Genomic DNA, 16,091 nt, shown 5'->3' with positions numbered 1-16,091 from the left:
GGCTACTATAAACAGTGCTGCAGTGAACTTGGGAGTTAATTATTTCATTTTATTTGGATATTTATTTGCTTGTCAGATTGCTGGTTCAAACAGTAATATTTTTAAATTTTTTTAATAATCTACATGGTGTTTACCATAATGACTATACTACCAGCAGTATAAAGGGCTCTTTCTTTATCCTCACCAATAATAGCTTTTGTCTTTAACTTTTTTATAATCTCCATCCTAATAGAAATAAGATGATATCTCATTGTAGTTTTATTTTTCATTTCTTTGATTATTAGTAATGTTGAACGTTTTTTCATTTTCCTGCTGTTCTATGCATGTTTTTGGCAGGTGAACCTAGGGCCTAATGCCTGCTACTAAGCAAGCACTCTACCACTAAGCTACACTCCAGTTCTGTGTGTCTTCTTTGGAAAAATATCTATTCAGATCCTTTCCTGATTTTTTAAAATATATTTTTAATTGTAGATGGACACAATATCTTTATTTATTTTTATGTGGTACTGAGGATCGAACCCAGGGCTTCATACATTCTAGGAGAGCTCTCTCCTGCTAAGCTACAATCCTAGTGCCCACTTTGCTGATTTTTGTCAGTTTTTGTTTTGTTGCTAATGAGTTGATATATATTTATACTGAGTTGCTAATATATTTTTGGATTGTACTTCTTTAAGAGCTTTATTAAGTTTGCTGCAATCCCACTTGTCTGTTTTTGCTTTTGTTGCCTGTGCTTTTTCAATCATAACCAAAAAATCATTTCCCATACTGTGTCAAGAAGGATTTTCCTTGTTTTCTTCTCGTTATTTTATAGCTTAGATATTTAAGTCATTAATCCATTTTTAGTTGATTTCTTCGTTGATGATGTAAGATAAGGATCCAGTTTCATTTTTCTTCATGTGGATATCTAATTTTTCCACTACTGTTTATTGAAGAGACTATCCTATTCCTGTTGTTTATTCTTGGCACCCTTTCAAAGATTAGTTGACTATAAATCCTGGATTTATTTTTGTGCTCTCTAGTTTGTTGCTTTGGCCTATATATCTGTTTTTCTTGAGTGTATTTTTGTATATGTTCACCCTTTACATTTTCTCTTTTGTAAATTGCCTCTTTATACTTGTTTGTATTCTCTCCTTCATTTCTCTTCTTTTTTATTTTTTAAGTAAATTTGTATGTTAAGAGTAGTGTTTTCATTATCACATTTGTCTACTGATTTGTTATATAGTATCTTCTGTTACATACACTTTCTTTTACTTCAAAATATCTTTTTCCTTAAAGATGTTAGACTTTTTTCTGCTTCAAAAAGAACTTAATTGCTGTCATGTATAACTAATTACTGTCATGTATAACTAATTAAAACAAAAAATTTCAAAAAAAAGAGCTTATTGCTCTAAATCATCAATATTTTAGATTTTCTCTTAATACTTTTATGTGTATGTGTCTTTTTAATAATTGGATAGTTAAGTCAATAATGACAACATCATTACTTAAATATCTGAATTCCTATGTTTGAAGTATCTTTGGATTCACTTTTAATTCTTTTCTGTTCTTCTCATCTAATTTTATTATAATGGTGATAGGATCTGATAAGACTCGTCCCAAGTTCTTTTTTTTTTTTAAAGAGAGAGAGAGAAAGAGAATTTTTTAATATTTATTTTTTAGTTTTCGCTGTACACAACATCTTTGTTTGTATGTGGTGCTGAGGATCGAACCCGGGCCACATCCCCAGCCCCCAAATTCTTTTTTAGTATTCACATATTCTTCTATGTGAACATTGTTACAATTTTGTCCTCTTAAAAAAGCAATTTGTTTGTTTGTTTGTTTGTTTTTCTTTATAGGGATTGAACTCAGAGGTGCACTACCAGCCCTTTTTATTTTTTATTTTGAGATAGTTTCTCACTAAATTGCTGAGGCTGGCCTCAATCTTGTAATTCTCCTTTCTTAGCTTATCAAATCACTAGAATTACAGTCATGCACCACCATGTCTGGCTAAAAAGTTTACATATATTTTAAACTATTGTTATTTTGATTGGAATTATAATACTGCATGACTTATGATATTATAAGTTCATGTTTAAAATTTAATTCTTGAGCTGGGACTAGTGCAGTGGTGTTTATATTGTATGTGTAAGGCCCTAGGTTCAATTTATAGTCCCACAAAATAAAATAAAATTTGATTCACTGCTGCTATTTTTATCTGCACTTTAGTGGCTACTATTGGAGTAATAGTTTCAGAGGAATTTGTAGTGGCAGCAGTATGCTAGATCCCTATGAAGCAATGAAGAGCATATCACATTTTTATGTAAGAAATTGGAAGAGTTTCAGTAGTTAAGATTTTGTTTTTCAAGCACACAAATAGTGATTCTACATGGAAGAAAAAGTATTTATTCGGTACATTGAGATTATAGAATTTTAAAACTTTTAATCCTTCTTTTCGTTCTTTACATTCAGAAGCGATTGTTGGAAGCCATGGAGACATGTAACCACTCCCTCAAAAAGGAAGAGAGGAAAAGAAACCAACATAGTGAGTGTCTAATGTGCTGGTATGATAAAGACACAGAGTTTACCTACCCTTCTCCATGGCCAGAAAAGTTCCCTGCCATAGAACGATGTTGTACAAGGTAAGGTTATGTGGTAATTTTTCAACAACAAAGAGCTCTCTGACACCAAAACAGTTTTGAATATCTATTTTGGAGAATGAACAAATAGTTTATGACAGAGTCAATTGATTATTAATGAGCTGGGTGTGATGGCATGTGCCTGTATTGCCAGGAACTCAGAAAGCCAAGGTGGAAGAATCACTTGAGCCCAAGAATTTGACACCAGCCTAAGCAACATAGCAAAACCCTGTCTCAAAAAAAAAAACAAAACAAGGGCTGGGGTTGTGGTTCAGCAGTAGAGCATTTGCCTAGCACATGTAAGGTGTGGGGTTCGATCCTCAGCAACACATAAAAATAAATAAATAAAATAAAATAATTTAAAACTTTTAAAAAACAAAACCTAATTAAATGGATTTTATCCAATTTGCAGGGATTTCAGCATCTCTAACACTTGTTCCTACATTTCTCCACTTTGGTCAGATTCTACCCTCTTTTCTTCTGTTAAAATTTTATGTTTTTTCTTCCTAATGTATGTCTCTGTCTATTGTGTCACTGTAGAGGATTTTTGTTTTGAATTTTTCTTTTTCATTGTCAGTGTCTCTGCTGCCAGCATTATTTGATATGCTCTAACTTGGCCTCTTATACCACCAACCACCCAACTCGAAAGAAGAAAAGTAAAAGATTCACTCTTATTACCTCAGACCCATGTTTTCTCTTCTTAATTAAAATGTCTATTTTCTCTTTTCTTTTTTGGTACTGGGGATTGAACCCAGAGAAGTTTACTACTGAATTACATTTTATTGTTTTTATTATTTATTTTGAGAGGGTCTCACTCTGCTGCTTAGGCTGGCCTCAAACTTGATGATTCTTTTTACCTCAGCCTCCAGAGTCTCTGAAACTATAGGCATATGCCACTCATCTGGAGTTTTTTCTCTTATCTTCCCTGCAAATAATCTACCCCAAAGGTAGTTGAGTTGCAAACAAAGTGAACATCTCTCAGTGTAATATTTCCTCTTCTTAAAGCAAGTAGGACAATGAGGTAGTTATTATAAAATGTTAATTTTTCATCTTGGATTTTGAGACATGAACAATATAGATTTGTGTTTTCTTTATTTTATAAATCAGTTATACATATAGATTTAAGTTTCTGAAGGAAAAGTTCATGGTTGTATCTAGACCAGTAACAACAGAGAAGCTAGGATATCCTTCCCAGTATTCTATTTGTCTAAAAGAACTAATTGCCATTCCCTTCTCTAAAAGTCAGAATAATTCTTGGGAAATAATTAAGGGAAAGTTGAAAAACTGTAAGTGCTTGTAATGTTTGAACTTTATTTTATTTTTTTTAATATTTATTTTTTAGTTGTAGTTGGACACAATACCTTTATGTTATTTATTTATATGTGGTGCTAAGGATCGAACCCAGGGCCTCGCATGTGCTAGGCGAGCACTTTACCCCTGAGCCACAACCCCAGTCCTAATGTTTGAATTTTAAATTAAATACCTTGATTTGATTTATTTTCTAGGTACAAAATAATATCATTAGATGCTTGGCGTGTGGACATAAACAAGAACAAAATAACCAGAGTTGACCAGAAGGCATTATATTTCTGCGGATTCCCTACTCTGAAACACATCAAACATAAAGTCAGTGGCTATTTAATTCAGAACCTTTTCACTTTATTATAATGTGAACTGCTTATGGAGAAAGAATTAAAATCAAATTCTTTGAATTCTTTTAAAGTTTTTTTTGAAAAAAAGTGGTGTTCAAGTATTCCAGCAAAGCAGTCGTGGAGAAAACATGATGTTGGAAATCTTAGTGAATATAGAATCAGATGAACTTGTAAGTATTTCATTCATCATTTATTTATTCGGTGCTTATTAAGGATAAAAATGTTTGTAGTCACCAAGGTGTTTACCAATGATGTATAATGTGCTATACTCCAGAGGTTCACATTCTAAATAAGGATGAAGCAAAAAAACATTTACACTAATTAAATAACAGTTTAAGAACCTGTATAATTGTAGCACAGTAAGCAAAAATGTACTCCAGGAACTTTGGAAGGAGATGAACTAAATAAGCCAAAGGTTAAGTACAGACTTGCATGCAGATGAAAATAGTCTTGAGCCAGGTTCAAAAGACATATTAGGGCAAAGAGGAGAAAAGGAGGGGAAAGTCAGGCTAGTTGAAAGAAATATCACAAACTGGGAATTTTTAGTAAAAAATAAGTATATGATAAATTATGTTATTCTTTTAACCTTTTTGAATGTAAATTATTTAATACTTTTTCTTATTTTAAAATAAATGTGATATGAGAAAGGACTAAACTTGACTGAAACGGAGGACTTGTGGGAAATAGTGGATGATAAGGTTGAAAAAACAGATTGAGGCCATATGTTATAGAAGACTTTGAATACCAGGCTAAGAAATTTGGAGGGTTTTTTTTTCCCATGACTATTATATTGAAATCAATATTTTCATAAAGATTAATTTGGTGGTATTATCATAGACTAAATTGCACAAAACGGCAAAGGAAGAAAATGGGAAAGTTTGCTAGTTCAGAAACTATAGCACTATGTTTAGGTGATAAGGGCCTAAACTGTAGAAGTGGCAATAGATTAAATGAGCAAGATAAATTGACAAGTTTTATTATTTGTTCAAATACAGAGGGTAAAAAGAGAAATAAAACAGTAGATATTACTGAGCTATCTAAGCTACTAGGGAATAATTGTAGTTTACTGGATAGAAAAGTTAAAATAGAGGAATTGCTGATTTAGGATGATTAATGATGAATATTTATAGTGGTACTAGGACATTTAACTGGAGCTGCTTTGCCAGCTTTTCTTATTTAATATTTTCAGCTGTAGATGTACACAATATCTTTATTTTGTTTATTTTTTATGTGGTGCTGAGAATCAAACCTAGTGCCTCACACATGCTAGGCTCACACACTCTATTACTGAGCCACAACTCTGCCAGCTTTTCTTAAACAATGTTTCACAAGTGATAAAAGCCCTAATGCCTTAAGGCACTCATTGTCTGCAGAGTGAAGATAAATTAACTTATCTTCTACTACTTTAGAATGATGCTATTTATGAACCATTCTTAGAAAAATCAAGAAAATAATTAAGTTATTTTTTATTTGTATTGTAGTTCAGATGGAAAAACTCAGTTTAAGAAAGGCTGCTTATTCACAGTTAAATGCCTGGAGCTTCAGCAAAGAGAGATAGGATTCTACAGGCTGTCAACAGAGAATTGATAGCTTAGGCCTTGAGACTCATTTCCTCAAAGAAAAGCTTCACCCAGCATTCATGGTCTCAACATTACCCACAGTTATATAGGGTGCAAAAGAGCCAATAAAAGTAACATAGTGAGCCTGGCTACTTGGGAGGATCTCAAGTTTGTGGCCAACCTGGACGACTTGTCAAGACTCTGTCTCAAAATACAATTTGAAAGGTCTAGGAATGTAGCTCCTTGGTAAAAATATTTGCCTAGTATGCATAAAACCCTGGGTTCGATACCCATTGCTATTGGGGAACAAAAAGTAAAAAGTAGAGTCGTAGATACAAAAGAATGATTCCAAGTTAAGTAGTATCACAAAATCATGGAACAGGGGCTGTATGCTTCCTAAGTTAGAAGGAAAATAAAAACTAAAGTCAGGTCTTTGAATTTGAGCATTGATGTTGGCCAGTAGATTGGTGGAGGCAGAAGTTCAATTCCTAAAGACTAGACTAATGCTAGGTAAATAGGAAATATCAATAGCAGGTACAAAGCCCTTGAATAAAAAGTTTTATCATTGAAAAGAGGGATAGAAACAACTGTATGTAAAGAAGAAACATCCCGTACAAAGAAGGAAGATAGAGCTAATGGAGAAGGAAGTGACAAACCACTGTAGCAGAAAAGGGTGTATATGATAACAGGACCCCATGTGAAGTAATAAAAGATTTTTATCTAGATCTTAAATGAAAGAATCTAGAAAAAGAGGACACTTTCTTAAAAAACTGAAAGACTTGAAGAATAAAATCAGAAATAGATGTATAAAAGGGAAAAGAATAATTGAGTGGGACTGGGATTGTGGCTTAGCAGTAGAGCACTCACCTAGCACATGTGAGGCCCTGGGTTCGATCCTCAACACCACATAAAAATAAATAAATAAAATAAAGGTATTGTGTCCAACTACAATTAAAAAGTAAATTTTTTTAAAAAAAGAATATGGGATTGGGAAGATGGCTGCGATGGGAGTGCATCACCCCAGTGCGCCGCATCACTGTGCGGGAGAAAGACGAGGTGAAACGGCTGAAGGCTACCTTGTTGGGAATTTCCAGTTAAATCGAGGTGCTCCAGAATCTAGAGGACGGATTTCCAGCGCGTGGGATTCGGCTGCGGGGGCTCGGTCGCGGGCGATTTCTCCGCACGGAGGGTAGCAGAACCTGGTCGGCGGACCGCCCTGCGGATGGAGTCTAGGGCGCGCGCTGAGTAGCGGCGAGGTACCGGAGCGGGAGTACAGCGATGCGGATTCTGGGGGCTCCTGCCAGCGGTGCACTGGCCGTGCTTAGTGCTGAGTTCCGGCTTTGAGACAGAGGAGAGAAGCGGTCCAGTTCAATTCTCGACACCGGTCGGACCATGGAGGAGGACAGCACGGACCACGGAGGAGGACAGCAGCCGCCATCTTGGAGAGCTGATGTAATGATCCCTGTTTTCTACTGATCTCAGCTCATTCAACTACGGAACAGGTGATTCCAGGCTGGTATTTGCCTGCGTCTCGCAGACAGATCGCTCAGGCTCGGGACTGGAGAACCTGAGGAGAATACTCTTCGGGGCTCGCTCCTGGCAAGGCGTGCGCCGGACTTTGAGCGGCCGGATTCTGGTTCCCCGGGCTGCTTTGGCCCAGGACGGGGGAACCTGCGGGGACTGCATGCTGACACCAGCTCCAAGTGGAACGTGCGCTGAGGGGCAGCGGGGCTCTGACTTCCGGAACAGTTTTGGCCCGGGGCTGGGGAGCCCGCGGGGACTGCGTCTTTGACCCTGCTCCTAGCGGAGCGTGCACCTAGCTGGGAGAGTTTGGAGCGGCTGGGCTCAGGCTCCCGGGGCTGCTTTGGCCTGGGGCTGGGGAACCCGCGGGGATCGCTCTGTGGAGCCTGCTCCTAGCAGAGCGTGGCTGGGATCGGAGAGGCCGGGTTCTGGCTCCCGAAGCTGCTTTAGCCCAGGGCTGGGAAACCTGCGGGGACTGTGTGCTGACGCCAGCTCCAAGTGGAACGTGCGCTGAGGGGCGGCGGGGTTCTGACTCCCGAACAGTTTTGGCCCGGGGCTGGGGAGCCCGCGGGGACTGCGTCTTTGACCCTGCTCCTAGCGGAGCGTGCACTGAGCTGGGAGAGTTTGGAGCGGCTGGGCTTGGGCTCCCGGGGCTGCTTTGGCCTGGGGCTGGGGAACCCGCAGGGGTCGCTCTGTGGAGCCTGCTCCTAGAAGAGCGTGGCTGGGATCAGAGAGGCCGGGTTCTGGCTCCCGAAGCTGCTTTAGCCCAGGGCTGGGGAACCTGCGGGGACTGTGTGCTGACGCCAGCTCCAAGTGGAACGTGCGCTGAGGGGCAGCGGGGCTCTGACTCCCAGAACAGTTTTGGCCCGGGGCTGGGGAGCCCGCGGGGACTGCGTCTTTGACCCTGCTCCTAGCGGAGCGTGCACCTAGCTGGGAGAGTTTGGAGCGGCTGGGCTCGGGCTCCCGGGGCTGCTTTGGCCTGGGGCTGGGGAACCCGCAGGGGTCGCTCTGTGGAGCCTGCTCCTAGAAGAGCGTGGCTGGGATCAGAGAGGCCGGGTTCTGGCTCCTGAAGCTGCTTTAGCCCAGGGCTGGGGAACCTGCGGGGACTGTGTGCTGACGCCAGCTCCAAGTGGAACGTGCGCTGAGGGGAGGCGGCGCTCTGACTCCCGGAACAGTTTTGGCCCGGGGCTGGGGAGCCCGCGGGGACTGCATCTTTGACCCTGCTCCTAGCGGAGCGTGCACCGAGCTGGGAGAGTTTGGAGCGGCCAGGCTCGGGCTCCCGGGGCTGCTTTGGCCTGGGGCTGGGGAATCCGCGGCGGTTGCTCTATAGAGCCTACTCCTAGCAGAGCGTGGCTGGGATCGGAGAGGCCGGGTTCTGGCTCCCGAAGCTGCTTTGGCCCAGGGCTGGGGAACCTACAGGGACTGCTTCTCGGTCCGGGTCCTGCTGGGTGCTGTGGGGGCCTGGGGGGCAGAGTGGAGCTGCCACCTGCGCCCAGAGCAGGCCAAGTGACCCGCCGGCGTGGTATCACGACACCCCAACTGCAGCTGGGGCCGAGGAGAGTAGCCGCCCACGCCTGGAACAGGACCAGCGACCCGACTGCGCGGTAGCCAAGTCACCCCATTTGGAGTGGGCGCTGTGAAGAGCCTGCAAGGTAGGCAGACCTGCGTCCCACTGGCAGGACAGGCCCGGCAGCCTGCCAGTGTGGTGGACAAGTAGCATCGAGGCAGTCACGTCACACTGGTTGGAGTGGGAGTTGAGCAGAGCCGCCGCCCGTGTCCGGAAAAGGCCCAGCGACCCGTTGGAGAGGCAGTTAGGTACCCCCACTGGGAGTGGGGGCTGAGCAGAACTGCCGCCCGAGCCCACAAGGTAGGCAGATCTGCGACCCACCGGCGGAACAGGCTTAGAGGCCGACCAGCGTGGTAGACACGTCACACCAATTTCAGTAGAGGCGGAGCACAGCTGCTGCCCACATCCGGATCAGGACCAACGACCCGAGGGCGTGGTAGTTACGTCACCACAATTGGAGTGGGGGCAGAGTAGAGCCGCCACCTGCGCCCGCAGGGTGGGCAGACCTGCGACCAACCAGCGTGGTAGATAGATCACCCTAATTAGAGGAGGAGCACAGCCACTACCCGCCCTGCAAGAGAGATCTCCCAACTATACAAGAGCAATATAAATAAATAGGGGGAAAATTTCAAAATCACAACAGTTTCACCAAGCAGAAAGAAACGCGAGCAGTATGAAAAGACAAGGAAAGAAAGGACCACAAGCAATGCAGGTCAACTCAACTCTAGAAGAGGTAATAGCTGCAACAGGTGGAATGTCTGATAAAGAGTTCAGGATATACATGCTTCAGATGATCTGGAGTCTCAAGGAAGACATGAGACAGCAAAATCAGACAATGAAAGATCACTTTGACAAGGAACTACATAAACAAATCCAGGAAGTAAAAGACCAATTTCACAGGGAGATAGAGGTAATAAAAAACGAACAAATAGAAATCCTAGAAATGCAGGAAGCAATAAACCAACTTAAAACCTCAATTGAGAATACTACCAGCAGAGTAGATCACTTAGAAGATAGAACATCAGACAATGAAGACAAAGTATTTCAACTTGAAAAGAACATAGACAGCTCAGCAAGTCTGATAAGAAACCATGAACAGAACATCCAAGAAATATGGGATAACATTAAAAGACCAAACTTAAGAGTCATTGGGATACAGGAAGGCACAGAGCTCCAAACCAAAGGAATAAACAATCTATTCAATGAAATAATACGAGAAAACTTCCCAGACTTGAAGAATGAAACAGAATCCCAAATCCTAGAAGCCTACAGGACGCCAAAAGTGCAAAATCATAAGAGGTCCACACCTTGACACATTATAATGAAGATGCCCAACATACAGAATAAGGAGAGAATTTTAAAAGCTACAAGAGAAAGAAAGCAGATCACATTTAGGGGTAAACCAATCAGGATAACAGCCGATCTCTCAACACAGACTCTGAAAGCTAGAAGATCCTGGAATAACATATTTCAAACACTGAAAGAAAATGGGTTCCAACCAAGAATCGTGTATCCGGCGAAATTAAGCTTCAGGATGGAAGATGAAATTAAAACCTTCCACGATAAACAAAAGTTAAAAGAATTCGCAGCTAGAAAACCATCTCTTCAAAAAATCCTTGGCAAAACATTACAGGAAGAGGAAATCGAAAACAACATTGAAAACCATCAGTGGGAGGTAGGACAGTAAAGGGGGGAAGTAATCAAAGAGGAAAACAAATCAGGTTTAGTAACATTAATAAACAAATATGGCTGGAGGAACAAACCATATCTCAATAATAACCCTAAATGTTAATGGCTTAAACTCACCAATTAAGAGACACAGGCTAGTTGAATGGATCACAAAACAAGACCCAACAATATGTTGCCTACAGGAGACGCATTTGATAGGAAAAGATATACATAGACTGAAGGTGAAAGGTTGGGAAAAATCATACCACTCATATGGACTGCGGAAACAAGCAGGAGTGTCCATACTCATATCTAATAAAATAGATTTCAAGCCAAAGTTAATCAAAAGGGATAAAGAGGGACACTACATACTGCTCAAGGGAACCATACACCAACAAGACATAACAATCATAAATATATATGCCCCAAACAATGGTGCAGCTACGTTCATCAAGCAAACTCTTCTCAAGTTCAAGAATTAGACCACCATACAATAATCATGGGAGACTTCAACACACCTCTCTCACCACTGGACAGATCTTCCAAACAAAAGTTAAATAAGGAAACTATAGAACTCAATAACACAATTAACAACCTAGACTTAATTGACATATATAGAATATACCACCCAACATCAAGTAGTTACACTTTTTTCTCAGCAGCACATGGATCCTTCTCAAAAATAGATCATATATTATGTCACAGGGCAACTCTTAGACAATATAAAGGAGTAGAGATAATACCATGCATCTTATCTGATCATAATGGAATGAAACTGAAAATAAACGATAAAAGAAGGAAGGAAAAATCATGCATCACTTGGAGAATGAACAATAGGTTACTGAATGATCAATGGGTTATAGAAGACATCAAGGAGGAAATTAAAAACTTCTTAGAGTTAAATGAAAACACAGACACAACATATCGGAATCTATGGGACACATTGAAAGCAGTTCTAAGAGGGAAATTCATTGCTTGGAGCTCATTCCTTAAAAAAAGAAAAAAACCAACAAATAAATGATCTCATATTTCATCTCAAAATCCTACAAAAAGAAGAGCAAAACAACAGCAAAAGAAGTAGAAGGCAAGAAATAATTAAAATCAGAGCTGAAATTAATGAAATGGAAACAAAAGAAACAATTGAAAAAATTAACAAAACCAAAAGTTGGTTCTTTGAAAAAATAAATAAAATTGACAGACCCTTAGCCATGCTAATGAAGGGAAGAAGAGAGAGAACCCAAATTACTAGCATATGGGATGAAAAAGGCAATATCACAACAGACACTTCAGAAATACAGAAGATAATCAGAAATTATTTTGAATCCTTATACTCCAATAAAATAGAAGATAGTGAAGGCATCGATAAATTTCTTAAGTCATATGATCTGCCCAGATTGAGTCAGGAAGATATAGACAGCCTAAACAGACCAATAACAATAGAGGAAATAGAAGAAACCATCAAAAGACTACCAACTAAGAAAAGCCCAGGACCGGATGGGTATACAGCAGAGTTTTACAAAACCTTTAAAGAGGAACTAACACCAATACTTTTCAAGCTATTTCAGGAAATAGAAAAAGAGGGAGAACTTCCAAATACATTCTACGAGGCCAACATCACCCTGATGCCTAAACCAGACAGAGACACTTCAAAGAAAGAAAACTACAGACCAATATCTCTAATGAACCTAGATGCAGAAATCCTCAATAAAATTCTGGCGAATCGGATTCAAAATCATATCAAAAAAATTATACACCATGATCAAGTAGGATTCATCCCTGGGATGCAAGGCTGGTTCAATATACGGAAATCAATAAATGTTATTCACCACATCAATAGACTTAAAAATAAGAACCATATGATCATCTCGATAGATGCAGAAAAAGCATTCGACAAAGTACAACATCCCTTTATGTTCAAAACTCTAGAAAAATTAGGGATAACAGGATCATACCTCAACATTGTAAAAGCAATCTATGATAAGCCACAGGCCAGCATCATTCTGAATGGAGAAAAATTGAAGGCATTCCCTCTAAGATCTGGAACAAGACAGGGATGCCCTCTCTCACCACTTCTGTTCAACATAGTCCTCGAAACACTGGCCAGAGCAATTAGACAGACGAAAGAAATTAAAGGCATAAAAATAGGAAAAGAAGAACTTAAATTATCACTATTTGCAGATGATATGATTCTATACCTAACAAACCGAAAAGGGTCTACAAAGAAACTATTAGAGCTAATAAATGAATTCAGCAAAGTGGCAGGATATAAAATCAACACGCATAAATCAAATGCATTCCTGTATATCAGGGACAAATCGTCTGAAACGGAAATGAGGACAACTACTCCATTCACAATATCCCCCCAAAAAATAAAATACTTGGGAATTAACCTAACAAAAGAGGTGAAAGACCTATACAATGAAAACTACAGAACCCTAAAGAGAGATATAGAAGAAGACCTCAGAAGATGGAAAAATATTCCCTGTTCATGGATAGGCAGAACTAACATCATCAAAATGGCGATATTACCAAAAGTTCTCTATAAGTTCAATGCTATCCCAATCAAAATCCCAACAGCATTTCTTGTAGAAATAGATAAAACAATCATGAAATTCATATGGAATAATAAAAGACCCAGAATAGCAAAAACAATGCTAAGCAGGAAGTGTGAATCAGGCGGTATAGCGATACCAGACTTCAAACTATACTACAGAGCAGTAGTAACAAAAACAGCATGGTACTGGTACCAAAACAGGCGGGTGGACCAATGGTACAGAATAGAGGACACAGTAACCAATCCACAAAACTACAACTATCTTATATTTGATAAAGGGGCTAAAAGCATGCAATGGAGGAAGGATAGCATCTTCAACAAATGGTGCTGGGAAAACTGGAAATCCATTTGCATCAAAATGAAACTGAATCCCTTTCTCTCGCCATGCACAAAAGTTAACTCAAAATGGATCAAGGAGCTCGATATTAAATCAGAGACACAGCGTCTGATAGAAGAAAAAGTCGGCTATGATCTACATACTGTGGGGTCGGGCTCCAAATTCCTCAATAGGACACCCATAGCGCAAGAGTTAACAACTAGAATCAACAAATGGGACTTAGTCAAACTAAAAAGTTTTTTCTCAGCAAAAGAAACAATAAGAGAGATAAACAGGGAGCCTACATCTTGGGAACAAATCTTTACTCCACACACTTCAGATAGAGCCCTAATGTCCAGAGTATACAAAGAACTCAAAAAATTAGATAATAAGATAACAAATAACCCAATCAACAAATGGGCCAAGGACCTGAACAGACACTTCTCAGAGGAGGACATACAATCAATTAACAAGTACATGAAACAATGCTCACCATCGCTAGCAGTCAGAGAAATGCAAATTAAAACCACCCTAAGATACCATCTCACTCCAGTAAGATTGGCAGCCATTATGAAGTCCAACAAGAACAAGTGCTGGCGAGGATGCGGGGAAAAGGGTACACTTGTTCATTGTTGGTGGGACTGCAAATTGGTGCGGCCAATTTGGAAAGCAGTATGGAGATTTCTTGGAAAGCTGGGAATGGAACCACCATTTGACCCAGCTATTCCCCTTCTCGGTCTATTCCCTAAAGTCCTAATAAAAGCATGCTACAGGGACACTGCTACATCGATGTTCATAGCAGCACAATTCACAATAGCAAGATTGTGGAACCAACCTAGATGCCCTTCAATAGATGAATGGATAAAAAAAATGTGGCATTTATACACAATGGAGTATTACTCTGCATTAAGAAATGACAAAATCATAGAATTTGGAGGGAAATGGATGGCATTAGAGCAGATTATGCTAAGCGAAGCTAGCCAATCCTTAAAAAACAAATGCCAAATGACTTCTTTGATATAAGGGGAGTAACCAAGGACAGGGTAGGGACAAGAACTTGAGAAGAAGATTAACATTAAACAGGGATGATAGGTGGGAGGGAAAGGGAGAGAGAAGGGAAATCGCATGGAATTGGAAGGTGAGCCTCAGGGTTATACACAATTACATATAAGAGGAAAGGAGGGGTAAGATAAAAATAATACAAGTGAAGAAATGATTTACAGTAGAGGGGGTAGAGAGAGAAAAGGGGAGGGGAGGGGAGGGGAGGGGAAGGGGGATATTAGAGAATAGGATAGACAGCAGAATACATCAGTCACTAGAATGGCAATATGTAAATCAATGGAAGTGTAACTGATGTGATGCAGCAATCGGTATACGGGGTAAAAATGGGAGTTCATAACCCACTTGAATCAAATTGTGAAATATGATATATTAAGAACTATGTAATGTTTTGAACGACCAACAATAAAAAAAAAAAAAAAAAGAATATGGGCTGAGATTGTGGCTTAGTGGTAGAACGCTCGCCTAGCATGGGCGGGACCTGGGTTAGATCCTCAGCACCACATAAAAATAAAGGCATTGTGATGTGTCCATCTACATCTAAAAAATAAATTTTTTTTTAATATTTATTTTTTAGTTCTCGGCGGACACAACATCTTTGTTGGTATGTGGTGCTGAGGATCGAACCCGGGCCGCACGCATGCCAGGCGAGCGCGCTACCGCTTGAGCCACATCCCCAGCCCCTTAAAAAAATAAATATTTTTTAAAAAAGAATAATTGAGGGAGTCTCATTCTAATATTGAAACTTTTTTAAATATTTATTTTTTAGTTTTAGGTAGACACAAGATTTTATTTTTATGTGGTGCTGAGGATCGAACCCAGTGCCTCATGCATGCTTAGGCGGGCGTTCTACCTACCACTGAACGACAGCCCTGTCCCCAAAACTTAAATTCCATTTGAATAGTTAGTCTGTTGTTTTCTATCTTCATTTTAACAAATATTCAAGTATCAAAATTAAATTACTATAAAAAGTCTCAAATAGTCATCTGTATTGTTAAAAAAATTTTATTAAAAAATTAAGGACAATAAGCCAAAAAGAAAGGAATAAGTTGTATTTAAACTTAAGTTTCCACCACAAAGTTGTTCTCTAACTTATATGTACAAATTAAATAATATGGTTTTTCTTTTTAAAGAAAGAGAGAGAATTTTTTAATGTTTATTTTTTAGTTTTCAGTGGACACAACATCTTTATTTTTATTTTTATGTGGTTCTGAGGATCAAACCCAGCGCCCCGCACATGCCAGGCGAGCACACTACCGCTTGAGCCACATCCCAGCCCAATAATATAGTTTTTTTTAAAACTAGATTTAAAAAAAAAAATTAGTTGTAGCTGGACACAATATCTTTATTTTATTTATTTTTTATGTGGTGCTGAGATCAAAACCAGAGCTTTACATATGCCCACTGAGCCACAGCCACAGTCCCTAAAACTAGAATTTTTACTTAAGTTATTTTTTATACAGAATATATTTGTTCTGCATTTTACAGTTTACAAAAGCTTTTCTTTTGTATATACTCTTTTATTGTTAACATTGCAAGTGAGACGTTATTCCTTCTTCTTAGAAAACTCAGTCTCAATG

General features: G+C 39.6%; 1 protein-coding gene across 2 annotated transcripts in view; it reads left to right on the top strand.

The window, feature by feature from the left end:
* XRN1 (5'-3' exoribonuclease 1) overlaps positions 1 to 16,091 on the top strand; it is a 128,569-nt gene that overhangs the window by 46,339 nt on the left and 66,139 nt on the right. For both annotated transcript variants that reach the window (XM_081301676.1, XM_081301677.1), the window contains 3 exons: positions 2,449 to 2,618; positions 4,121 to 4,241; positions 4,339 to 4,437. In XM_081301676.1, the coding sequence (XP_081157802.1) occupies positions 2,449 to 2,618; positions 4,121 to 4,241; positions 4,339 to 4,437 (390 nt within the window). The remainder of the gene's footprint in view (positions 1 to 2,448; positions 2,619 to 4,120; positions 4,242 to 4,338; positions 4,438 to 16,091) is intronic.

Source organism: Spermophilus citellus (genome assembly GCF_964194105.1).
Source record: "Spermophilus citellus genome assembly, chromosome: 7".
Classification (NCBI taxonomy): domain Eukaryota; kingdom Metazoa; phylum Chordata; class Mammalia; order Rodentia; family Sciuridae; genus Spermophilus; species Spermophilus citellus.
The sequence above is the reverse complement of the archived record's forward strand: the minus strand, read 5'-3'. Positions and strand labels throughout refer to the sequence as shown.